General features: G+C 38.6%; 3 protein-coding genes across 4 annotated transcripts; 2 read left to right on the top strand and 1 right to left on the bottom strand.

The window, feature by feature from the left end:
• The first annotated feature begins 18 nt into the window (after window positions 1-18).
• Window positions 19-8,329, top strand: elavl1a (ELAV like RNA binding protein 1a). Of its 2 annotated transcripts, none has more exons than XM_079453351.1 (7): window positions 19-145; window positions 1,674-1,871; window positions 3,503-3,680; window positions 4,034-4,137; window positions 4,924-5,077; window positions 5,154-5,382; window positions 5,513-8,329. In XM_079453351.1, the coding sequence occupies exons 2-7, from the start codon at window positions 1,836-1,838 to the stop codon at window positions 5,835-5,837; spliced, it is 1,026 nt and encodes a 341-aa protein (XP_079309477.1). In that variant the 5' UTR covers window positions 19-145; window positions 1,674-1,835; the 3' UTR covers window positions 5,838-8,329. The 2 variants fall into 2 exon arrangements, with proteins under 2 accessions (XP_079309477.1, XP_079309478.1); XM_079453352.1 differs by having other exon boundaries at window positions 34-145; window positions 1,803-1,871.
• Window positions 8,330-8,582: 253 nt separating this feature from the next.
• Window positions 8,583-14,614, bottom strand: slc1a8b (solute carrier family 1 member 8b). Its single transcript, XM_079453487.1, has 11 exons — window positions 14,308-14,614; window positions 13,138-13,217; window positions 12,660-12,875; window positions 11,960-12,002; window positions 11,658-11,868; window positions 11,440-11,539; window positions 10,422-10,655; window positions 9,945-10,139; window positions 9,718-9,852; window positions 9,525-9,642; window positions 8,583-9,440 (listed from the first exon to the last, which is right to left on the bottom strand). The coding sequence occupies exons 1-11, from the start codon at window positions 14,548-14,550 to the stop codon at window positions 9,288-9,290; spliced, it is 1,728 nt and encodes a 575-aa protein (XP_079309613.1). The 5' UTR covers window positions 14,551-14,614; the 3' UTR covers window positions 8,583-9,287.
• A 5,364-nt stretch (window positions 14,615-19,978) lies between these two features.
• On the top strand, window positions 19,979-25,084 carry LOC306891877 (receptor expression-enhancing protein 6). The gene is made up of 5 exons (XM_079452489.1): window positions 19,979-20,710; window positions 22,671-22,764; window positions 22,862-23,000; window positions 24,372-24,540; window positions 24,707-25,084. The coding sequence occupies exons 1-5, from the start codon at window positions 20,593-20,595 to the stop codon at window positions 24,739-24,741; spliced, it is 555 nt and encodes a 184-aa protein (XP_079308615.1). The 5' UTR covers window positions 19,979-20,592; the 3' UTR covers window positions 24,742-25,084.
• Window positions 25,085-25,570: the final 486 nt, after the last annotated feature.

Here is a 25,570-nt window from a genome sequence, read left to right as displayed (position 1 = left end):
CGAAGTGGGCGGAACGACACTTCCGCTTTCTCTGTTCCCTCGCGGCGTGTGCGTGTTCTGTATCACGAGAGCGTAGCAGCGCCACGTTCTGCAGACAACCCGTTCGCGTCCATTATATCGCACTATCGGAGCTACGTTCAATCTAGTGAGTATTGTTTTTTTCCCACGACTATTAAACGACACGTCTGCGCGTGTTTATCGGGACTCCAGATGTCCGCTTTGCGCCGCGGGCCTCGCATTATTTAGTTTAGGCCGCTCTACGCAGCCTGCTCGAGTTTGAACTCAGTCGCGGGGGATTTCCAGGGCGAGTCGTCGTGAAAATAAGGGGACGGTGTTAGGGGCGAGGCCTCGTGTTGTGGGTGATTCTAAGGGCAGATCTGAAATAAAAATGTGTTTTTTATGCGCATGCTGTGTCATGCACACGGTTGTTGATCGGTAGCTAAGCTACGAAGCAGAAATTCAGACAGTAATGACCGGAAGAGTCGCGACCTGCTCCGCGAGGGAGTTGTGCATTTCACGCCCCCTCCCATGCAAATGCTTTTCATGCATTTTATTCTTATTTAAGATGTTGTGTAAATGCAGTTATTTTGGCTCGGGTCAATGTAGTCTGCATAGCTGTTTCTGAAAAGCTTATATCCAGTTCGTTCAATGCATTCCTGTTTTTCCCATTTCTATGGTTGTTTATTTTAAAAGTCTTGTCATGTGTGTTTGTGACCTCAATATAAAGGAATAGTTCACCCCAAAGTGAAAAGCATCTTGTAATTGTCTTTTACCGGGCCGAATACCGGTTTCAAGGTATACCGAGGTTTAAACGCCTTAAGAACCAATAAAGATACCGTTATTATACCGTTTTTCTAAGGTATGAGCTGTGTTTACAGAAAAAAAATAAAATCATGTAATTGCTGCTCTAATATACGACTAATAATATAGTAATTGTCAGGCTTTATTTTTACCCGACACACATGGTCTATATTTACATCACATTAAGTCATTTAGCAGACGCTTTTAACCAAAGCGACTTACAAAGAGTTCGGGGAGCAATAAGCGATGTCAAAAAAGAGCAATTATACAGGTCTATCATTTGGTTTGAAATTAAATGTATTGCGTCTAGTTGAAATTTTATTTTTTGTATACGCAGACATTTGGAAATAACACATTCTCGTGTCGCAATAGCAATACCGTGATATTATAGACCATTTCAAAAGATGCGCGTCCAGAATAACTTCCAGTCTCATTACAGAAAAACGAAAATACATTTGAATTGAATCAAATACAACCAACAGAATAAGACCTAATCAAAGTAATATGTTTAAGACAAAATATAACAATGAAACTGGAAGTGCTTCTGGACCAGTGTTTGCAACTTGCGAAGTGGTCTAGGTGGGACGGAAAAAGTTTGGCAGCCCCTGATTTTGAATCTCATTGGTACTCATAAGTCTTGTGGTTAGGTGTAAGTAATACACATCTGGGAGGGCATAAGGATGACAAAATCATGAGTTAATCAGCATTTATGGGTGAACTATTCCTTTAACGACATGTTTTAATGTATATATTTTTTTTACATGTTTTGTGTTTTTGTTGAAGACAGAAGAGCCTCAAAGTGAGATGCTAAAAATACACAATGAAATGACACCAGTCTTAAAGTTTCAACGGTTGTTATATTTTTTCTACAGGTCGTATCAGAAGGCGGCTCACCTTTTTGCTTTCTTATTTTGCTTTCTTTCTTTGACCCCCAACCTGCCTTTGCTCTTTCCACCACCCCCCTATTTTCTCAGCGTGTATTTTTATTATTTTGTTTTTAGTATCTTCAGAGTCGGAATCTTTGACGGCTCTTCATGGCAGTCAGAAGGGGACACATTAGATACTTAAAAGTGAGTAGAAGTTGTGTCCATCGGGGACTGAATGTGGATTTGAAGTCATCTCGTAAGAGAGCAATTATTAGTTTAATGGTGATAAGTTGAGGTAGTCTAACAAAATGCGACCAACAAAACATTTATAACCGAATCAAAATGTTAAGCTAGTGCATTTATGCTTGAATTATGTATGGAAGATTAAAAAATAAAATCAATTCAGATTGAAACGGTACGTGCTTCTGGACCAGTGTTTGCATCTTGCGAAGTGGTCTATAGGGATTAGGGATGTTAACAATAATTAAATGCTAAAAAGATTTTATGTTCTTAATGATTAATTCAATTTTGAGGATCGATTTAATATTATTCTTAAATATTTACATTGCTCATAGTGAGAGTTTCAGTTCTGAATTCACTATATCAAACAGCTTGAGGGTTGGGTTGTAAGAGTGTCTGTAATAATAATGTTTGTTTCATCTGTGACGGTTGATGCAATAAGACCTGTCTTTCAGCATGAATAGTCCACTGTCCACTATCAGAATGACCACAGAGATCAGTTTCTTATACACCTTCACCTAAAATGGCACAGGGGTGTTAAGCCTTACGGGCATTTGTTTTTGCATTTTTATTGGTTCTTGCAGTTTCACCTCCGTTCCATTAGAGGCAGTGTTGTTCACAAGTGATAAATAAAAGTATAGCAGTGCCCTAATTGGCCCTTTTCACAATGACGTCATTCAACTTTCGCCTGCTGCAAAGCAGTGAATCATAACTTCCGTTTTGCTGTCGCACTAGAATTTAACAACGCTGACTGATAATACGAGTGGTCAAGGCGTCGGTAATATTATTATTGTGTTCAGTATCAGGCATGTTTATATTTCGTAACGTTATTGACTGACAGAACACTTATTCGAGTACTTATCCTAGCACCTTCGCTAACGGAAAAACAAAACACCTTCATAATCAAACTGTTCAATGAAGAGTTTGTATCCTTTATCTAGCTTTTGATCTTGTCCCTAGCGACTTGCCGTAGTTGTGGCAGCTGTGCAAGGGACTTGGTAAACTCCATAAGGCGCTAGCGGAAGTAACAATACACTGCTTCGCGGCGGAACGGAAGATGCGTGACGTCATGTGAAAAGGGCCTATATAAGTGATTTTTCACTCACCCCCATGTCGTTTCAAAACATGTATGACTTTCTTTCTTCTGCAGAACACAAACGATTACAGTTTGAAGAACGTTGGTAACCAAACAGCGACGCCACCCATTGACTTCTATTGTATGGAGTCTATGGCACAAAACCAATGCGAGTGAGTCCCCCAGTTGTTTGGTTACCAACATTCTTCAGAATATCTTCTTTTGTGTTGTGCGGAAGAAAAAAAGTCAGAAAGGTTTGACAAGAGGACGAGTAAATCATGACAGAATTTTATTTTTGGGGTGAACTGTCCCTTTGAGGCCCCTTCACACTAAGCGCAGTAATAATATAAGCATCAACACCAATGGACAAAAATGTTACGTTTATTCGAAGCTCGGCACTAAGCCCTTTAAATCAGGAATGGATGTTGATGTTCTTTGATATTATAGCTAAAATGAATACGATTCTGGGTGTAGGTGTAATAATTCAGAATTTATTTTGTAACAATGTTTCTTATTTTAGGAGCTGAATGACATGTCGAACGGTTACGAAGATCACATGGCCGATGAGCCAAAGGACGCCAATACGAACCTTATCGTGAATTACCTGCCTCAGAGTATGAGCCAGGATGAGCTGCGCAGTCTCTTCAGCAGCATCGGGGAGGTGGAATCTGCCAAACTTATTCGTGACAAAGTAGCAGGCGAGTGTTCAGCCGCCCTTAGCAAACTGCTCTCAGAACAACTTATTAATGAAATGTGAAGGCTCGGCCTGTCTTTTTTTCCTCTGGATTTGGAGGCATTACAAAAGCGCTTTATTTTGCGTACAGCTAAAAATCTGTAAAAAAAATTACACAACGCGGAGGCTTTGTTGGGATTCATCAAATTGAAAATGTATTTGTCTAATGTAACCTTTATGTCAGCGTTGACGGAGAAGCTCAGTCAATGGACGTTGTTTTGTGGCATTACATTTGATACTAGGATGATTTTTCTTTGTATTTGGAACATTGCATTTTTTTGTTTTGTTTTGTTTTATTGTTTTCCTTTTTTTTTCTAGGCCACAGTTTAGGGTACGGATTTGTTAACTATCTTAACCCTAGTGATGCAGAAAGAGCAATCAGTACTCTCAATGGACTGAGACTACAGTCTAAAACTATCAAGGTAATGTGACAAAAGGTGCTCCTGTGTACAGTTCAATTGTGTCATTGCTTCCGACCTCTGTTTCGTCCGGGGTAGCGAGAACCCGACGGGAAGAACGATGAAAAGATTTTTTGAGTTGAATAGAATCGTTCCGGGAGATCGGATGAGAGTCTGGTTGTGGCCTTTAAATCAGACGTCATTTAAAGATTTATATGAATTCGTTGAAGTAAAAAAATATGTTGACTTAAAGGTCCAATGTGTATTTTTTGGAGGATCTATTGACAGGAATGCAATATACTGTACGTTACTATGTCTTCAGAGACCTTACATAATGAAGTGATATGTTTTTATGACCTTAGAATGAGCTGCTTCTATCTACATACAGGTCTCCTTGCATGGAATTAACCATGTTGTTTGTACAGTAGCACGAAACGGACGAACTGCTCTACAGAGCGCGTTTCGTAAATACGTTAACTCCTTCAACAAAGACGCGAAAACATGACAATGACACCGTCGTGCTTTGAAAGGAAGTGGCAATTCGCAACCTCACCGCTAGTTTTAGCTTAATTTCATACACTGGACCTTTAAAGCCGTTTTTATTTTGGGTTTTTAAGTGCTTACAAGATACCACAACTTTATTTCAATGTAAGAAAAGGAAGTTGAATATTTTAACATTTATTTTTTGAATGCCCATTTCTGTGCTAGAGCACTAGAAGTAGCTTTACCCTTTAAATGCCTTGTTTTTTCTCCAAGTGAAGTGTTTCGTCTCCATCTAACCATTTATCATAACTTCTTTTTTTCTGTCAGGTGTCGTATGCCCGGCCGAGCTCCGACACTATAAAGGATGCCAACCTCTACATCAGCGGACTGCCTAAAACAATGACGCAGAAGGATGTCGAAGACATGTTCGCACGATACGGCAGAATTATCAACTCCCGCATTCTTGTCGATCAGGCCACAGGTCGGTAGATAAAATGTTGCGCGTGGTTTGCTCTGTACGCTGGCATGCATTAAGATTATTTTTGCTGGCTCTGCAGGGCTTTCTCGTGGTGTGGCTTTCATTCGATTCGACAAGAGAGCCGAGGCAGAGGAGGCCATCAATGACTTGAACGGGCAGAAGCCGCCGGGCTCTACAGAGCCCATCACCGTCAAATTCGCTGCCAACCCCAACCAGGCTAAAAACACACCGATCATTTCTCAGATTTCTTACCACTCACAGTCTCGACGTTTCGGGGGTCCCGTCCATCACCAGGCCCAGAGATTCAGGTATGAATAAAGTTGTGCGTTTATGGCATTTCTCGGTTACTGTGTAGCTCTCAGTTTCACAGGCATACACGTCTAAGAAACGATTTGTGATATTCTGAGGATGGTCTCATGTGTGACTTCTCATCTTCAGGTTCTCGCCCATGAATGTGGACCACATGGGTGGCATGTCTGGTGGTAACATGGCAGGAAGCTCCTCGTCAGGCTGGTGTATTTTTATCTACAACCTGGGCCAGGATGCAGACGAGGGCATCCTGTGGCAGATGTTCGGCCCCTTCGGAGCCGTCACGAACGTCAAAGTCATCCGCGACTTCAACACCAACAAGTGCAAAGGATTCGGGTTTGTTACCATGCCAAACTATGAAGAGGCAGCCATGGCTATCGCCAGCCTCAACGGCTATCGCCTCGGGGACAAGATTCTACAAGTGTCGTTCAAAACAAGCAAGTCGCACAAGTAGAAAGCAGGGTTGCGAGGCAAATGAAGGAGAAGCATGTTTTCTGCAAAGCCAGAATTGACATGGAGTTGAAACGAGAAACTTTTCATTTTAGTGTAATCTTTGCGTACGTTCACGTTTCTCTGTCTCTGTTTTTTATATTGAAGCTGTTGGACGCTTCAATGCAAGTGTTTTTAGGCGTTCTGGTTCTCCCAATATTCCACCAGATTTGCATTTGATGAAATAATTTGTGTTTGTTAGCCTGATACTGTTGCTGTGTGCCATATATGTGGTCAAACACTTCATTCACCAGGTGCTGGCTTTAAGACCCCGATTTGTCCGTTTCGCTTGTCTCTTCAGTGTTTACAATGCCTTAATTTGACACATTGCCCCTCGTTGCTCTCAATAATGTAGCACTTTTTTGGTTGGCAGAAATATCTCCGGTCTTCACATGTTCATACAGATGTTGAAATCTGAGTTTTAAATCCAGCATCCTGAGCATCCTCCAGAGAAATAAGCAAGCAAGCTTGAGTGCGTGCGTGCGAAATTGAAATAGTTTGTTCAGGACTTCATCTTAAAAAGGCTAAGATGTTTTGTAAGGGACCCTCTTAAAAGATCGATATCTAAGTAGGACCAAAGACATGGATGGAAGGTTTAGTTTCCCCATCAGAGGTGCGGGCTGCACATCCCTAAGCATATCCAAAAAAATATTTGGACATTTAAACACTAGGTACTGAGTATTTGTGTAAAACATGTAATCACATTTGAGCATCAGCATCTTATGGTTAAAGTTTTTGTTTTGTTTTGATTGTTTGTTTTCTTTTTTCTAGGTTAAACATTATGTTTTGGTTGTTATTTTGAAAGTAGATATCCAGTACTAATCCATATGCTTTTTAAGACTTTAAGCCTTGCGGCTTTTTGTGTTTTGTTCTTTTTCTTTGCTTTTGTGTTTCCTTTTGTTTGATTTGTTTGCCATGGCATTTACAATCATTAAATTTTATTTTGTTTTGCCGAACTTTATGTTTTGTTTCATTTTTTCTTCATTTACCTTTTAGTTTCTTTTAGTCAGTTGCCTCAAGACCATTTTAATATTTACAGGTGAATTCAAGGTAGACCAGCTTGTACCTCCCTGTCCTTATTTAATTACCACATTGATTTTATTTAAGTGTGTTTTAGGCATTGGACCAAATTGTGATGCACATAATACACGTGTAATGGATCAAGATTGTGTTCCATTGGCAAAGTGCCTCTTACTTAGCGGTCCATACATAACTTTTATTTTACGCATTCGTTGTTTCTTTGACAGGTGATGATGTTGATAGAATCAAGTCCACAGACTCTCAAAATGTGTTGGGTTTCCCATATGGTCTTCCAAACAGCGCCACATGAAAGCCCACATACCCAAGTCATGAATCAGGTTTCCAAGATTGCATTTGTAACATAGGTTTAAGTCTAAGACTGGTATACAAAAAATAGTCTAACCCTTGAGTCATCTCAAACCTGTTTGACTTTCATCTAACGCAGAACACAAACGAAGATATTTTGAAGAACGTTGTTAACCGGCACCCATTCACTTGCATTTGTTTTGTGTCCACTCTATACAATAGAAGTGAATGGGTGCTGGCACTGTTTGGTTACCGACCTTCTTCAAAATATCTCCTTTTATGTCACTTTAGGTGAGGTGTTATCGGTGACTGCCCATAGTGATCATTTCTATTTGTACATTAGAGTTTTCAGGTTTGTAATAAGCAAACAGGTACTAATGTTGGATGAAGCGGCATCACCTGTTGCTCTTCGGTTCTCATGTGAACCTGTAAGCAGCTTTATAATCCGAAGCTTCGGCTTCTGGTCTCGTACCACTTTTAGCTCTCTGTTAGTATGAAACGTTTAGCATTCTCATCATGTGGTTGGTTTGCCATATTATGTGCAATATTGTAAAATAAGTAGTGATAAGCTATTGAAATGCAGTAGCCTTTTCTTGTACATCTTTGTGGTGATGTGATGTTTTAAGGTTAAATTGTAACAATTTGCAGGTTGTATTTGTTAACATTAGCAAATGCATTAGCTAACAATGAGCAATTTAGTTTTTCAGCATCTCGTTTATGTCGGTAAATGCCAATACAATTATTCATTTTAGCTGTGTTGCATCAGCTGGCATGAGCTTAGATGAATAATGCTGCCTTCATGGCTAGTTCATGTTGACCGAGGTTTTATCTAATTGTTAACAAATGCAATCCCATTGTAAATGTTACCGGTTAAATTGGGCACGTGTAAGATATCAGATCAGATTTATTGGGTGGTTGCTCATTTCATCAAGCCTTAATTTATGTAGAAAATACCGGAGGAGTTGTGAATGGGAGCGTTATTTATTTAGGCTGTTGTATATGTGTTGACATTGAGTGTTTCCTCATTTTTTAAATTAACTTTTATGTTGATTCTACAGCAACGACATGTGTTACGAACTGCTGTCTAACGTGTAGATGTGAAATAAAATATCAGGATCTTTGCAATTCTGGAAAATTGTGTCTTGGTATTAGTTGCCAACTATAGTAAAAAGAGTAAATCTCTTTCAATGGTGTGTTTGAGTCAAATGGTTAAAGCATTTGAATGTTAGCCATAATATATACTTATATATATATATATATACACATATTACTATGATATATTCTGCTTCCGATTATGATCGTGGATCTCTCAACGCAAGGTTAAAGAGTATAAAATAGTAGCTCGCAGCTTCTTTTAGTATGAATCTTACACAATGACACGGTTAAATCATTTTCAAGTTTTATTAAGAAAATAAACATTTTATAAATGTCCAAACATGGCCATCTAATCGAAGTGATGCGAGGGCTTTGTGTGTTCTGAAACGTCTATTTGATTTCGAAGTAATACCGTCTATTTTTTGTTCATCGACATTATCATCCACAGTTTGAGCCCTGGCTTTCTAACACGGAAACTAGTTGAACTTGAACTTTTATCCATTGGTATATTATGTTGTCATTAACTGTGCTTTTTTTATTGCATTTTAAGGCAAATCTAGAACATGCATGTATAAAAAACAATCTGAACATGAAGTTTTTTCTTTAACAACACTCTTAACAACAAAGTTTCATTGCAGTTCATAACATTTACAAGGTGCCTAATTCGTATGAATTCATACGCTCTTATCTGTACGCTTTAATGTGAACCCCCAGTGAATTTTAACGGCTTTATAGGTGAGGCTTTATTGTTGCTTTTTACTAATAACTGCATTTTTCTACAATTCACAACGAATTACAAATCCCTGTGATATCAGGCCGAAAAGCCCTGCATTGAACCATCAGCCCATTCTTCAGCTCCACCAAAGGCGAGTGTTGAAGTAATACATGTCTGATGTATAAAGACAGAATGGCACGAGAGTGTACCAAAAACAAGAAAAGAAGAAAGGTTTTTGTGAACTCAAGGCAGCTTCTGTTTCTTCTTGGTATCGCGACGTTAGACTTGGTAGAGGTTGTAACTGGGCGACGTTCTCTCGGTCACCTGATCTCCGATGACCTCTAAGATGTAGTCCCTGTTGGCCAGCAGCGGTGTCTCAGATGTGGGAATACTCTGCACGCTTTGGTTTCCAAAGGATACTACGGTATCCCTCTGTAAAATAAAGCCATCAAACATTACATCAATACATCACTAGCACTAGACTCGTGTTGCTCGTGGAAATGAATGACACCTTACCCTTTCCGAGTTGTTTGATGATGGGATGTTTTTCTGAAAGTCTTTTCTGCACACGTGAGCCATGATCCCCGCCGCTAAAGCATCTCCAAGCACGTTGATCATCGTTCGAAATCTGTCTCTGATCAAAGAAAGAAGCAGGTAAATGAGACTTTTTCTCGATACGATGTTTGCCATGTAAAGGTGCTTTGCTTACAGGATCCAGTCAATGGCCACAATGAGTGAGATGTCATCCGGAGGCAAACCGACTGAGGTTAAGACGATAACCATGGTAACAAGACCGGCCTGTGGGATTCCCGCCGCTCCTATGCTGGCAGCAGTAGCCGTGATGCTGAGGAAAGACAGTAAGTCTACTTCAGTACATCTCCCGCCATGCATAAATCTTCATGTCATTGTGTTTCCGCCTTAATGGAAATACGTCACCTGATAGTGACGAGTTGTCCAAAATCCAGCTCGTACTCATTGACCTGTGCGATGAAGATGGCAGCCACTGCCTCGTACAACGCCGTGCCGTCCATATTAATAGTGGCACCGACGGGAAGCACGAATCGAGCTATTTTACGATCCACGCGGCAGTTCTCCAGCAAACACTTCATTGTAATGGGCAGAGTAGCTGAACTGGAGAAGAAAGGAATATTACGATAATAATTTTGTATTACACTTACCAACACACTTCATGTCATAATGCAAACAAAAGCATTGCGGCTAACAAAGCCGTCAAAAGCATGCCAAAGTTATAGGTTGCAATTTGAAATGCATGCATTCTGTTCGATGCTCTCACAAATAAAGGGTTTTGTGATCCTTTTAGGCCGAATTTTTTTTTTCAAAATGATTCAGTAGACCCATTTGCTAAAGTAGCTCATTGAGTATTAACGTCTTTTGGAGAAATTACTTCTTTACCTGGATGAAGTTGCCCAAGCAATAACCAGAGCCTGCAGTAGCCCACGGATGTAGCTGAAGGGGTTTTTCCCGGTGAATAGGAAGAAGAACATCGGTAGTAAAATCACACCATGGACGAACAGTCCGGCCAAAACAGTGATGAAGTACATGCCCAGCTTTTCGGCGAGCACCGCCGGATCATGCATATCCAGAATCTTCCCAGCAACCAGAAACACAATTCCAAATGGAAAGTACCTGCACAAGATGAGTAAAGGAGGCTCGATTGATTTGATTCTGTCATTTTTCAATAATCATTTTACATCTGGAATTTGCCAAGGACAGATGGTGTAAGGTATTGTATGTTTTAGTGAGATGTCTGATGGGTTGTGGGTTACTAAATCGATTTTACGGTTTACCTTTAACTACGGCATGTTTCTCTTTTAAAAGAAATACAATGGATTATATGGATTTAATAGAAATTGTACTGGTTTTAATGGAAACTTTGGTAATGTGTTGGGTTATGTTAGTGAGAGGTTATCTGGTGGATGTGAACCTATAGAACACCAATAAAATCTAATCAAACCCACAACAGATTTTTTTATGGTTTAATTGTAAACAAAAATAACAATATATGGGATTATACTAGAAAATATAATGCAATATATTAAATACATTTGCATACATACAGTGAGTGCTTATATTTGCATAGCAAATGCTTCTGTATTACTCAATATGTTGTCTTGTATTAACATGTATTACTATATTATCATGTTAAATGATTTACATTTATGCATTTGGCAGACGCTTTTGTCCAAAGCATTATCCTATACATTTTACATAGGTATCTGCAATCCCCTGGGATCGATTTCATATAAAGACTGTTAATATACTGCAAAATATATTTGCTTTGCAAAAGGTTCATATATGATTAAAACGAATATACTGTAATTTCAGTTTTTTATGTTATTTATATATTATTTTAAGACATTTCTGTCTTTGTACCTGATGGTTTAATGCATCAGTTTCCCAGTTTACTTACCACATAGCGGCATTGATGATCTTCATCACACACTCGTTGATACACAGACACAAGTTCACAAGCGGTGTACCTCGAGATCCCATTCTACCAAGCAGAAGACCTGCAAAAAAAACGATGGGAAACTTAACTCTTACATAAGAGTTCACCCGGTCAAATAGCAAGATTTCCATCAAACCGACACTAAAAGTTGGCTGGTCTAAACCGATAAGTGTACGCACCCATAGTGGCCGAGAAAATGACGATTCCCAGAACGTTCATCCCATTGCTTTTCCCTGGAACGATCTTGTACTGGATCTCAGGTGGAGGAGTCAGTTCCAGAAACACAGGGTGACCCATCTTTGGGTTATCATGGTCTGGCATAATGTACACAAAGTTGGCCTGTGATGATTTTGCACTGTTTTTGAAATTAGGCACGAGCTCTGTTTTATACTGAAACACAAGCAGACCCGGACAAGGTTTGATCAAAATATATGTAACAACACAAATGAGTAGTTTCGATTTTTGATCTGTGTTCACTAACCTGCTGAAATGTGGCCTCGATCAGATTGGATGGGATCATGTTCCTGTTGGAAACGGACATAATCTCTTATACATAGTCACAGATTTACAACCGTTCTGTCTGCTTGCACGACTTGTCATCGCGGTACAAAACTGTTGTATAGTTTGTTTTCAGAAGTGTCTATAAAAGCAAGCCTGATCTTGAGGAGAAGACGCTGACGGCAAACGCTATTATAAATAAAGCTTTATTCTACAGGTGGCTCATTGTGAAAAATCCCATTAAATCTGCTCTAGAGCTCAAGTAAAGCAGTGGCATTCACATCCTCTTGGACGACTCTCTAAATAGGCCTAAATCCAATCCATCTGTCCAGCGTCAGGATCCAAGCTTAAGACTCATGTTGTAAGTGGTTATGTAAGTTGAACCCTTTTCTTTAAGCATTGTTTACATTTTTCCTTTAGGATTGTTCAACTGAATAGTTTCAAATCAGTGTTTGCTGTCAAAAAATATGCAATGTCCTCCAAAAATACCTTTATAAATAATAGCGTATAGATGATAACACACATGAAGTGCTTTACTATCTATAGTGGATATTAGTCTAAAATTGCAAGTCTGTGAACTTGGTTGCCATTTTAACATGCACAATTTTGTGTAACAAAAGCATCCTTTCCTAAGGCTTTTATTTTGCAAAAGAGTCAAGTGTTGATATTTTCAGTAGGGTTACCTGATCAAATCAAGCAGGGCATCGGCTGATGTCATCACCGGCCCTCCTGCAGCTTTATGGCCTTCTTTCTCAGTACCGGTGCCAGGATGAATGATCAGCACAAGAATAATTCCCACTATAACAGCGACGAAGGTCGTCCACAGGTAATACGTGATGGTCAGAAGACCCAGACGTCCACTGGCCTTGATGTCCATAGCAGACAAGCCAGACATTAAACTGTTAAAGTGTACAAAGTGTTAGAGTTTGAGTTGTTGTTAGAATAATACTTAGTCCTCTAAGCTTTTTACATGTGTTTTAAAACATTCAAATCATTAAAGAGATACTGTCTGTCATCATTTCGCTTCTTTTTTTTACAGTTTTGAAAGAGGCTTGTAACATAACAGCTTCACAATTCCTCGACCCAAATACAGGTCATACGCCTGAGTGAAACAGAAATGGACCGAGATGACACGGTTTATGAGTCTATGTCTGTATTTACCTGGATGTGATGAGAGGAAGAATCAACATTTTCAGCATTCTCATTAAAAGTTCTCCAGGAAAAGAAAAATAGATTTTTGCCTGCAAGAAAGAAGACAGACAGAGTTTCGATGATCTTTCTAATCGACGGTTTTAACATCATGAACCCTTTCACCGTGAATCACTGTTACAGTAATGTCTTTAGAGACTTAGGTCAGCTGACTTTCGAGTAATATGTTTCTTCCTTATCTGATCGTAGAAGCTAGAAACGGAGATAACACATATGTAATATACATACATGTTCATCTGTATAACTTAACAGACATAAAATGTTACATATTTAATGTGTTTTCTTATGTATGTAACTTATGATAGGTACCATAAGTGTAGATAGAAAACGTACACTAACCCTCTTCTCTCAACAGGTAGTGGTCTTGCTTTTGTTGAAACTAGTAATTTGTATTAGCACCTTTTGTATTTTTTCTCTTTTATGACATATCGCTTATTGCTCCCTAAACTATTTGGAAGTCGCTTTGGATAAAAGCATCTGCTAAATGACTATCTTATTTTTGAAGGGGTTGTATAAAGATAATTCTCACATCCTCTTGTGCTTATTAAAGCAAGCCCTGGCGTCACTCGGGACATGGATATCTATTCTGGACGTCTATATTTTAAATTCTTATGGTTGGGAAATATTCAAAGAAATTTGATGTTTGGCTTCAAGAGCAAAACGCCAGGGCAACTTGCAAGAACAGGCACGTTATTAATCTTTTATTTATTTAATGTAACCCACAATTTTGACCTGTGAAGACAAAAAATTGTTAAGAATCTTAAAATTGAAGTCTGAGTCTACCTTAGAATTTAAAAGAAAAACTACATGTTGTCAATCATCCCTTTAGTTTGATTATGTTCTAGTCGGATGAACTTTTTCAAGAACCTATTGAATATTGCACATCTTAGACGTCTATTGTAATGCAATTGCTATTGTGATGATTTCTTTACACTTTTATAGCTGCAGTGACTGTATTTTTCTGAAATTGCTCTGATATGAATGAACCCTTTCTGTTTTAGTGATAAAGCTAAACATTATATATTTTGTGCAGTTAAAAGTCTCCATCGTTTAACACGAGGTCAGCCCACTACCGACATACTTGTGCCTCAAAAAGGCGACAACAGATTAAAAGGCACAAACCTGTGTTGACAAGTTCAAGCTTCTCAATGTGAACCCCACCGCACAGCCCGAGACCACCGCTAACACGGACAATGTGAGCAGACCGTTCCTTTTACAGTAGTCCTTGACCCAGTCACGAACCTTCTGAGATATGGAGTTCTTGATAAGATTTTTGAAATATTCAACCATGTTTCTCCAGGGGCTCGCAGGAGGGGAATGGCCTTGGGAAGATGCCGGCCTTGAGCTGCTCTGACTCTCATCCATGTTATGTGATGTGTGTGGGAGAGCCTTTCTGTGTAACCCTTTTCTAACAACAGATTAAACCATCAAGTATAGCTCCCAACCACTGCCTTCGTAACAGCGCGGCCTGAGGGGATTAACGGGAATAAAGGTATTAAATGCACCTTCATCGGAGCCTGGAGACAACTCACTGTGGAAAGGTGTGGGTAAGGTGTATGTATAGCTACCATTAATTCTTGAATGAGAGACCAAGGTCAGGCTTGGGTTCATTTGAAAACATGTAGCGTTTCTAAAAGTTTGAAAAGGACACGTTTATTCATAGTGGTTCATACTTATTTTGGTTTTCGTTGCCTACGGTCCTAATTATTTGAGAGACAGTGGGGCCATTAAATGTATATGAAAATGTATTCGATGATCATAATTCTATCACATAAATATGTTAAATGCACAGAAGTCGCTTTTTCCCACAGCACTGTTAACGCACATGAAAACGGATGTTCTCTATGCATCGCTTTTTATGGCTGCACTACCCAGAACACACAGGGTGGAGGCTATTCAGAGACGAGGGCCAATGCCTTTATAAATCTGAACGTCATGTCTTAATGGGATTTCTGCCTGTACGCTCCACAGTCTTTTCCGACAGTGGCGAGTACAGCAGGTATTGATTTAATTACTGGACAGCATTGCAAACACTTGAGGAAATGAAGGTGTACGTCTCGATTCCGAAAGATAAAACTAAACTAAAACAATCAAATGCTAATGACCTGTTGCATTATGAAGCGATGTTGTTTGATGTTGATTAAAAAATCTTGCTTTTTTACTCTGGGTTGTTGTTTCTGGCTAGGGGACACAATACACTCAAACATCAAATCAAGTTCAAGCCAAATCGGCATGCTGGCATTCCAGTGCTCTTGATCGGAGTACTAAACATCAGACTTATAATTGGTAGTTGACCTGCCGGTGCACCATGTGAAATCGGAGTGGCCTTGAGTGGCTTATATGTTTTGCTTAAAGTCAATGTTTTCTTGTACAGCTGCTTTGTAACAATGAAAATTATAAAAAGCTCCATATAAATAAAAAGCTGACTAAACCATTTACTGAGGACGGATATATTGACTGACTTTACCAGCCACCTGAATCGTAAATGTAATATATAGATATAGACTAGTAAAGTAATGGCATTGTTAATGGCAGTGCTAGGTTAAAAGATAAGGTTGGCAATCCTTCAGAGTTCTGCGAAAAGAGGATTAAGTCTTTAGCGCATCCTCCTCCGCCGGCACAACATGACATTGTTACCCATTGTCATTTGGCTTAATTAAAATCAGGCAAGATTTAGTTGTTAAGAGCTACTGTCCTGGTTAGGAACACTGCTGAAAGTGCTGGAAGATGGTGAAATCTCATCCAACCTCCCCATGGACTCCCATAGTATTTATTTCCCCTACTATGGCAGTAAATGGTGGGTGAGACCTGACATCCTTCCAAAATGATTCCTGTATGTTCAGCAGAACGAAGATATTTCTGCAGGTTAGGAACAATTTGAGGGTGAGTAAAAGATGATAGCATTTTCATTTTCCCTTTAAAGTATTAGCAGTCAGATCAGTCTTATTAAACGAAGACACAATGTGCAGGAGGTGCTCCTGAAGTGATGGGCAAAATGAAATGTTTAGGTGTTTAAAATATTACAAATTAAATATATTGTATATAAATATCACGGGCCGCTTCTGAACACTTTGATAAGATAGCCAAAGAGAACAAAACTGAATATTTGATATATTGGGAATAAAGAATGTTAAGCTGATGTCACACCCTATATGTTGCATGTTGCGGTGGCGCCGCCATCTTGGGAGGATACACCACTCCTATTATTGTTTTGATAGGTATCATTACTTGTTTTGTTTGATATTAAGAGAAATCGAAAGTTAAAGAACCAGGGTCTATTTCTGAATGAATCTGCGTAATGCTATTGCCGTTCTGAATACAGCAAGACCGACTTACCATTTTTATATTTCCTATAATCAAACAAGAAAAACAAAACACTGCATTGAACACACTGGCAGCCGTCCTTCCAAGATGCCGCAACATTCAACAATTTTAGCTATTTTTAAACTATTTAAAACTTTAAATGTCAAAACAATTCCAACTTATTTGATAAATTGCAGCAACATACCACTGGCCAAAATAGTTCAAATACCTTGTAAAGACCAGACATTTAAAGGCAGCAAAAAAGTTTTGCATTAAACATAAATGTTCACTTTCCTTATCACAGTTACAATTGGCACTTAAACCCTATTTGCGTTTCAATAGCTATTTGTCATTAATATAGCATGAATAGCATACATTCTGCTAAAGCTGTGTATTTTTTATTTTAATATTTGACTCTGATTTGCTTTCGTAGATGTTTATTAAATTAGGTACACACAGGTGCAGATGGACATGGATCCCCATGTGAACTAAAACCCATTAAAACTACAAATTTTTATCTGTGCCATTTAAGAATCAATTATACATTCCACAAAAATGCTTTCATTATGTTGGCAAGAATTGAAACTTATACCAAATATTTATACATTTAATAAAAAAAAAAATGTAAATGTGTAGTATTTATTTTTTGATGATGCTATTTTCTCCATTTTAGTCTATGGACCAAATGTCTACTTCTGCTGTATTAAACAAAACATACACCTTGTTTTTACAGTTTGTGTGTTGGTACAGATGACTGGTTTACTTTCTGTTTCCTGAAAGATGTATGTGTGTTTTCATTATTTTTCATTTTGTTTTGTTTTTGTACAGAGAAAAGTTGAGCTTGATTTTGATGTAGAAGTTCTGAAGCCCATCGGTAGTTTTCACCATAACGAAACAATAGACTGTATATGACACTTACATTTAGCAGACGCTTTTATCCAAAGTGACTTACAAAGAGTTCGGGGAGCAATAAGCGATATTATGTGGCATTGTGCAAATAAACTTAAAGGGGTCAAACTCTAAAAATGAAAGAATGTTTGCTAGTTATGATCTGGATAGGTTCTGGTTAAAAAATAAAAAAGAATATATCATATTGTTATGACATTTTTTGGACATGAACATTTTTGTCTATTTTGAACCTAAATGCGAGCAATGCATACAAATATTTGTAATGCATAGATGGTCCATGCTTACGAGAGCAGATCATAACATCTATTAAATCCTAACTGTTATGCAACAGCTGTTAAATAGCACACATGCAGTATTGTTAATGAGAGCAATGCAGTCAGTTGTTATAAATCAACTGATGGCCTATGGGACAAAACAGCAGAACAAAGGAGACTGCGAGATAGAGGAACAGTGCCCTCCCCTGGCCCATTCATAACATGCCAAATGGGTTTGGAATGGAGAACTACTAACCAGGGTTGAGTTTCCCAAAAGCATTGTTAGCCAACAATGGTCGCAAGTTCCGTCGTTTCAGCATAGTTCAACGATTCAAGTGTTTCCCAAAAACCTTGCTCCGATACCCAATAGCAAGCAGCATCGCAAAGTTGTGTGGTTGGAACTACAGGGGCACGTTTAAGCTCTAACCGGTGCAAAACGTTTTGCAAGAACACGCTTCCTGGAAACGGTGGTCAACGGGGTTTGAGATGCGTTTTCTCTTGTTTGGTGGGTGTGTCAAGAATTTCAGCCCAATCAGCAGCGACATGTATATAACCAATGCGGTATTAAAGAGACGGCTCCCACAATGGGTCCATGTAAAGTCCTTTACAAACGTGTCCACTGCAGCTCGGTATACGCATCAATTAAATATATTCAAAGACATGTATTAAACACATATTTATACCCATTTCATCAGGGTCAGAAAATGATTCAAAAGAATACAAAGAATGGCCTTCTTAGCTGCCATAGTTCAACTCTTGCGTCATCACAACAGGGTGTTCAATCAATAGCACCACGGCTTCCCTTAAAAAAAACTTTTGTGACGTTTTGTTGGAGCTGAACGCAGCCCAGGTCTAGAGCTGTGGTTAGAAGCATAGTTCACGTAGACTTACAAACATCATGGTTTTGAGCAACATACAGTATATCCATCATATATCCATCATCGAGCAACATGCAGTATATCCATCATATATCCATCATCGAGCAACATGCAGTATATCCATCATATATCCAGCAACATGCAGTATATCCATCATTCTAAATATACAAATTCAATTTGACATCTTTTAGTTTGTCAAGAAAATAGAATCATCGTTTTCTTAAAAGTGCGCATGTGCCTGGACCTACGTGCTCTAGGACCCAGGGCGGAGTTACGTAGGAGGAAACTTATGGATGGGGGCCCTAAGCAAACCTTTGTGAGGCCCCTTGTCATTGTTCAATTTAGATAAACATATGCTGTATGTAAACTTTAAGAATATTATGAATGAACGAACACACTTATATGAATAAAAATCACATTACACAAATGATTATTTACCTTATGTAACACGTGGCCGTGGAACAATCTAGCTGTCAAAAAAACACTATAACATGCAAATGCTGTGTGCTTTTACCAACCAAATGAGCGATTAACAAAACTAAAACATGATAAATATAGTTTACTCAAAAAATGATACGAAAAACAGATAACTCTCTAAGTGTGATGACACAAAGATGACATGTACCAAAAAGACGAAATACAGTGAATTGCAGGGGTTTGCATTATAGCTGAGATTCACACGAAGACTACAGTTGGTTTTGTAAGTCATTCCCCGTAAATGTTAACGAGCTTTAAATAATGGAATATTTTGTGTATGAACCCATACAAATGTGAAATACACATCATTTTTCACATATGATTTGACAGATAATTTAACTGAATATCACAAATCTAAAAGGTGTGCATTATAGCTGACACCCACATGAACACCGTACATCTTATGACTGCAAGTCATTCCGTTTAAATGCTATTGAAGTTAGAAACGTGTACATAAATGTGAAGCCTATGTAACTTTTAAGAAGGTCCCTAAAGTCAGACTATCAAACGTCCAACCAGTGTATATACTGAGTTAGTTAACCTTAACTTGTATAGTTTGGCAATGACTTTGAAATAATACAAAAACGCCTTCTCGTTCTTTTTCTTGTGTTGTTGGCAGTTTTTTTCCACTAAAGACGGATATACTTCATTGTTTTAAAGCCACGGCCTGCCATATGTAAAGACGCATCATCACTGCATGATGTCCGAAACCTAGTAAAGTAATTAAATACATTAACTATTAAAAAGGACATTTCCGAAGGATTAATCTAAAGTATAATCCGCAATGTATAGAAATAGCATCTTGTTTGCATTATAGTGTTTGTGATACTCAAGGGGGACAACTGGTGGCGCAGAGGCGCTACGCAACCTGCGCAGTCTGCGTAAAGGAAGGATCGGCTCTGCTCATTGGTGTGACATATCTGTGATGGGCGGAGCAAGCACAGGAAGTTGACCAAAAAGAAAACATCATTAGATTTGTCAATAAGGTAATTAAATGGTCACGGTCACGGTTGTTTTTATTTTATCACGTCACTATTTAGGTGATTTGGCACAGTACTTAAAGTTGTACTTCGGTTGCCTACTTCATTTGTGCCACGAGATGTTGTTCCAGTGTTGACCAATCACAATGCAATGGGAGGACTGGATCTGGCTCCAACCTGGCCCCCCGGACCCCCCAGAATCCTCCGGGGTTCTGCAGTGAAGAGGAGCTTGCGTTCACCCACAAAACATTTATTTATAGACCACCTGCGTTTTGCCTAAATACAAATAAACTACAATAGAAAAAGTCTTAATGACGAAAATGAATTCGCATATTAAATCATATCATAGAATGAACAACATTTAAAAAAATGTGTCCTTATGACAATCACCTGTTAGTCGTCATTGGTCGTCACGAGTTTGTGCGCAACTCCGCCTCCGCCAGTATTGATTCTTCTGTGCGTGCGCGCGCGTGTGTGAGAGAGAGAGAGAGAGAGAGTTCACACTAAGACTTTCTTATGTGTTGCTTTAGTCTTAAAAGTTTACATCCCTGGTCCTAGTTTTTCTTTAGCATTTTTAGGACGTTAAACAAGAAAGTAAGCTGCGCCATGTTAAACACTCTGACGGAGCGCTACGGCGCGTTTTTAAACCAGAAGAACGTGGTGACCGATTTCCTTCTGGTTTTAGAGGAAAAGACCGGAGTCCAGAAACAGTACATCGCCTCAGGTGTGTATATTTATAAGTTTGACGATGAGCTTTCATTATTTATCCAGAGGCGCGTTTGGAGATTACCAAGTGTACCCTAAACGTTGCGCGCTATCTGGCGTCATGTATGGATAGCGTGCGCCTTCTGTGTCCATTACCGAGTTTTTCTTTAACTTTTCTTTTCTTTGAGGTTTTCTGAAGTCGTTGTGACAGTATTGGAGGCTGGTGAATTTCGCAAATGAGTGCAAAGGGCTTTTTACTGATAAGATGATAAGTTTAACTGCTGTGTTTGCTTTGGGTTTGGGTGACAAGACTGCGCGCACACATCTATCACTCATTTCCCTCCCCGTTTCATTCTCATCTGTTTATCTCCGAGCCCTCAAACAAATGATGGGTGTGCTGTCGATGAATGCTGGGCAATATACCAAAAATGTGATATCTTTTTGAATGTTGACAGTAGACCTACTCCATCACAATAGTTATGTTTATGTCACAGAATAATTTCTAAAGGATTTGAACCTTCAAAAGGCTCAATGCAACAAAACGGCAGATAAGGTGACGCTTTGATCATTTCTGCCCATGTAGATAACGCTTCAGGTGATGGAAGAGATGGTCGTGATTCCTCCGATCTTTGTCCCTTACATTTTGGTATTTTGTTTAATATCTGTTGTCTGTAAACCTAAGCATCCCCATATTACGGATGTACCATGTCTCTTTCCAAGTGTGTTTTGCTTACCGCTTTGATAACTACGAATGAACATTTTTGACTCTTTATCCATATTTGACCCAACCATGGGTTTATACAACCATATGTTAGAGTGTACGTTTTGCCACACGCGACACATTCATCGTAATCTACCAATATTTAAGAATGCTCATGATTTTATTTCTCGAGCACTTATATCTCCTGGCCCTGCTGTCAGGTTTGCTATACCAAGTGACATGACCGGTTACCTGAAATGTCTCTAGAGTTTGCATGTGTGGCTTGTATTTCTTGTAATATCTATCTGGACCTAGTTTCTATTTCTACCAGCAGCTGGTCCCAAGGGTTATTTTTAAACATGCATGTCCTCAAGTGTCTCTGCTGTTTTTTCAGTGGCCAAACTGTATATCCTAACTAGACTGTATACCGTGTAATATATATATATATATATATATATCCATAAATATAATGTTTATCACATGTAGAGTTGCTGTATTGCGAAAACACATGAGGGTATGTGTAGGATCTGCTACTTTTCTGGAGAACGATTTGTGAAATGAAATGATTGTCTGTTAAACGCTTAAACGCCTTTAAGTGTGATATGATCTTATTGTATTGATACTACAAAGGACATAATTTGTAATTCATTGGTAAGGTGCTTTGAATAAAAGCATTTGATCTTAACTGGTAGAGCGGTTAGCAAGCTACAGTCAAGATTCAGTTCCAACCGAATGAACAGGCATTACTCATAAAGTGCATCTTCCAAATGCAAAACATATGTAGATGGATGCCTATGTACCATGTCTCTGTTCTGAACTGTGTTTATGGTGATGCATGGTACAAATAACACTTGCAGGATTATTACTAACCAAGAGCCCTTGGTATTAAGAAACGTTCCTAACATAAATGCCAATTCTTCTGTTGATTTTCTTATGCAAATGAAACGGCTCTATTTTGTCAGCCACGCAATCCCCTTTTTGTGTTTATGAACGTGTGTTGGGGGATCACCAAACCCAACCAACACATGCAACTGTCATGAGGAATTTCGCACGCTTGTGGAACATAGTAAACATATTTCTATACAAATGTAGATTATTCGTATACAATAAAGCTACATTCACCTTTGCGGCTCAGTATTGTCAGACCTTTTCTTGTGTTTCAGCAGGCTTTGTTTGTTTTCGTTCTGTCCTCTTTAGTGTCAACATCACATCCCACTGTGTCATCAGTGCATGAAATCCTCCATTTAAAGTGGATCACGTGTCCGTGTTTGTTCTGCAGGTGTCGTGTCCGTTGTGGCGCTCTATCTGGTGTTCGGATATGGTGCCTCTCTCCTCTGCAACTTGATTGGTTTCGCGTATCCAGCATATGCCTCGTATGTACACACAACATGTCTGTTGAGTCTATTGAATGAGGATTCATGGACGCACATATGAATGCAATGCATTTCTCACGTGATGTTCTGATTTCAGCATCAAAGCCATAGAGAGCAACAATAAGGAGGATGACACAAAATGGTTAACCTATTGGGTGGTTTATGGACTCTTCAGTGTGGCTGAATTCTTCTCTGATATCTTCCTATTTTGGTGTCCTTTCTACTATGCAGGAAAGGTGAGTTGATGGGAATTATTCCAAAGTCTTACTGCGTGTTTTTTGGAGATTTGTATGTATATTGGCTGGCTGTAAAGAAGCTTTATATTGTACCGGTATGTAGGTCATTGCTGAGAGGTTTTTCATCGAGTATATTTAGCACGCATGACTAGCCACCAACCTGACCAACAGCCTAATTTCAATTCTCTTATAAATGTGTCTGTTTTAGACAATTTAAAACCAATTGCGATAACCAAGTTTAAAAAGTACATATACATTCATGCTTTTTACCGTTATTATGCGTAAAGATTTTAAGCCTTGTGTGGTGTTTGACTCTATGGGGTCTGTTGTTGTTTTTAAACCTCAGTATACTTTTTGAGGATAAACGTGTTTTATCGTAGAAAATCCATAGCACCTTATTTCATAAATGTGTTTAAAGAGAGATAAATGACAAATATTAACCACACGCTGGTCATGTGCTGGTTAAAACTGGTCAAACCAGCATCAAAATATACCTAACCCAGCATATACTGTTTATTCAACAGGTGATGTTGATGTTGGTTGTAATTGGGATGAAGTAAATGTGTGAAATATTTTAACATACAGTTTTATGGCTTTTACACATATTTTTTAATACATCTGTCTGTGGTTTCACAAAACGTAAACATCGACTAAGCAACAAACTTGATGACCATACAAGGGTTTACGATTGTTGACTTTAGAAGGCTATAGAAGTCGTATTGGATAAAAAATGCTCGGATATGTTTTAAAAGTGTTCATTTGTGAGTTTGTGTCAAGGCCAAAGGATTGTTAAAGCCCAACCGACACATTTTTTTGTTTGCAGAACCCGTAAGCCAGTTTGCATTTAGTTTTTTAGATGGGTTTTTGGCCAAAAATAAGATATGTAGGAACAACACGACCTCTAAATATATCCACGTTTTATTTCATGATATATAAGATACCAGTTATAACCGCTCGGGATTTTTTAAAGCTTCGTCGTGTCTTAAAAATGGCGGATGCTAACAAGTTGCTATAAGCGACTACACAATCATAATCACGCATAACAATCTCACATATAATTCAACATAGACACACATTTCTAAAAAAGGGGATTGGGAATTAATTGACGAAGTAATAATTTACCAGGGAACACGTTTTAAATAAAGTTTGAAAGAGTTGTCGGAGGCTTGGTGGTGGAAACGGTGGTGTACTGAAGGTTTATTTAATTTACCAAATGTTTTATGTACTGATATAATTGTTATGTGTCATTAAATATGTTGGGGCAAGTTTACGGAAAGTGGCATGTGCCCGTCGAACAAGTTTTTGACGGAAACTACCGATAACAGGAAGTTGCAATCTGATATTCTGCATCTTTATTTCTCTTAATTCCAGTGTGTGTTCCTGTTGTGGTGTATGGTTCCAGTTTCATGGAATGGCTCTCAGATCATATACACACGCCTGGTGCGACCTTTCTTCCTCAAACATGAACGAGTGTTCGACAATGTTGTCAGTGACTTGAGCGGCAAAGCCAAAAGCGCAGCGGAAACTGTGGCAAAAGAGGGTAAAACTATTTCCTGTCATTTCACCACCAGCAGTCTGTATATCAGTGTTTGTCTCGTGCGTAACACCTGAATGTTTCATTTCATTTTGCATTGATGTAAGCTAAACAATATGTGGACATTGGTTGCAGTTCACACGGTTAAATACAACGTTTCTTTTCCCGACAGGATTAGCAATGCTGAACACTGAAAAGGACAAATGATTTGGGGAAGGGAACGGGAGAATCACTTTTATCAGGAGCCCTCTGTTTACATTTGCCTCTTTATTTTGGTCTGGTGTTTTGTTCAAGTCACTAAAATAACTAAATTATTAACGTTTACTGCATCTGAGCCGGGCAGCACAATCGCCACAAGTTCTCGAATTGCTCAAATGGTCTTATTTACCTTCACATTTGTGTTTTGTATTCGTCCTATAATTTATTTTAACACTTTGACCAATGATAGAAATAGTTGAGTCGCTGACTTTTAATAAGCAAAACTGGACTTTAAAGAATAAAACTGGAAAGAAAAGTGCCTGAATATTAAAGATCTTGCTTGTCTTCATAATCTCGCGTTTTCTCGTCTTTTAGTTTCCAGAATGACCAAGATAGTAGATAACTGCATGTCACTGGTTCATTTAGTTCATTTAAGTCAGTCTTGTGTTTATGGCCAACACAAAAGATATTTTGAACAGCACTGGATCCCATTCACTTCTATTGTATGGACACAAAACCAATGCAAGTAATGGGGAGCCAGTTCACAACATTCTTCAAAATATCTTCTTTTGCTTTCGGATCAAGAAAGTCAAAAAGATTTGAAATGATAAAAAGGTGAGCAAATGATGACAGAGTATTTATTTTGGGTGAACTATCACTTTAACGTAGAAAAACACAAAGTGTTATAAATCGCAACCTTAACATTTATTCGTACGCTGTGATAAATGCAACAGGTTTAACAAACTTGCTTATTTTTTGTCTACTTGCATTACTCATGTTCATTCTGTCAATCAATGTCAAATACATTTCCCTGCACTTTTCCTAATAAGAGTATGAA

The sequence above is a fragment of the Barbatula barbatula genome (genome assembly GCF_947034865.1).
Source record: "Barbatula barbatula genome assembly, chromosome: 3".
In the NCBI taxonomy this organism is placed as follows: domain Eukaryota; kingdom Metazoa; phylum Chordata; class Actinopteri; order Cypriniformes; family Nemacheilidae; genus Barbatula; species Barbatula barbatula.
The sequence above is the reverse complement of the archived record's forward strand: the minus strand, read 5'-3'. Positions and strand labels throughout refer to the sequence as shown.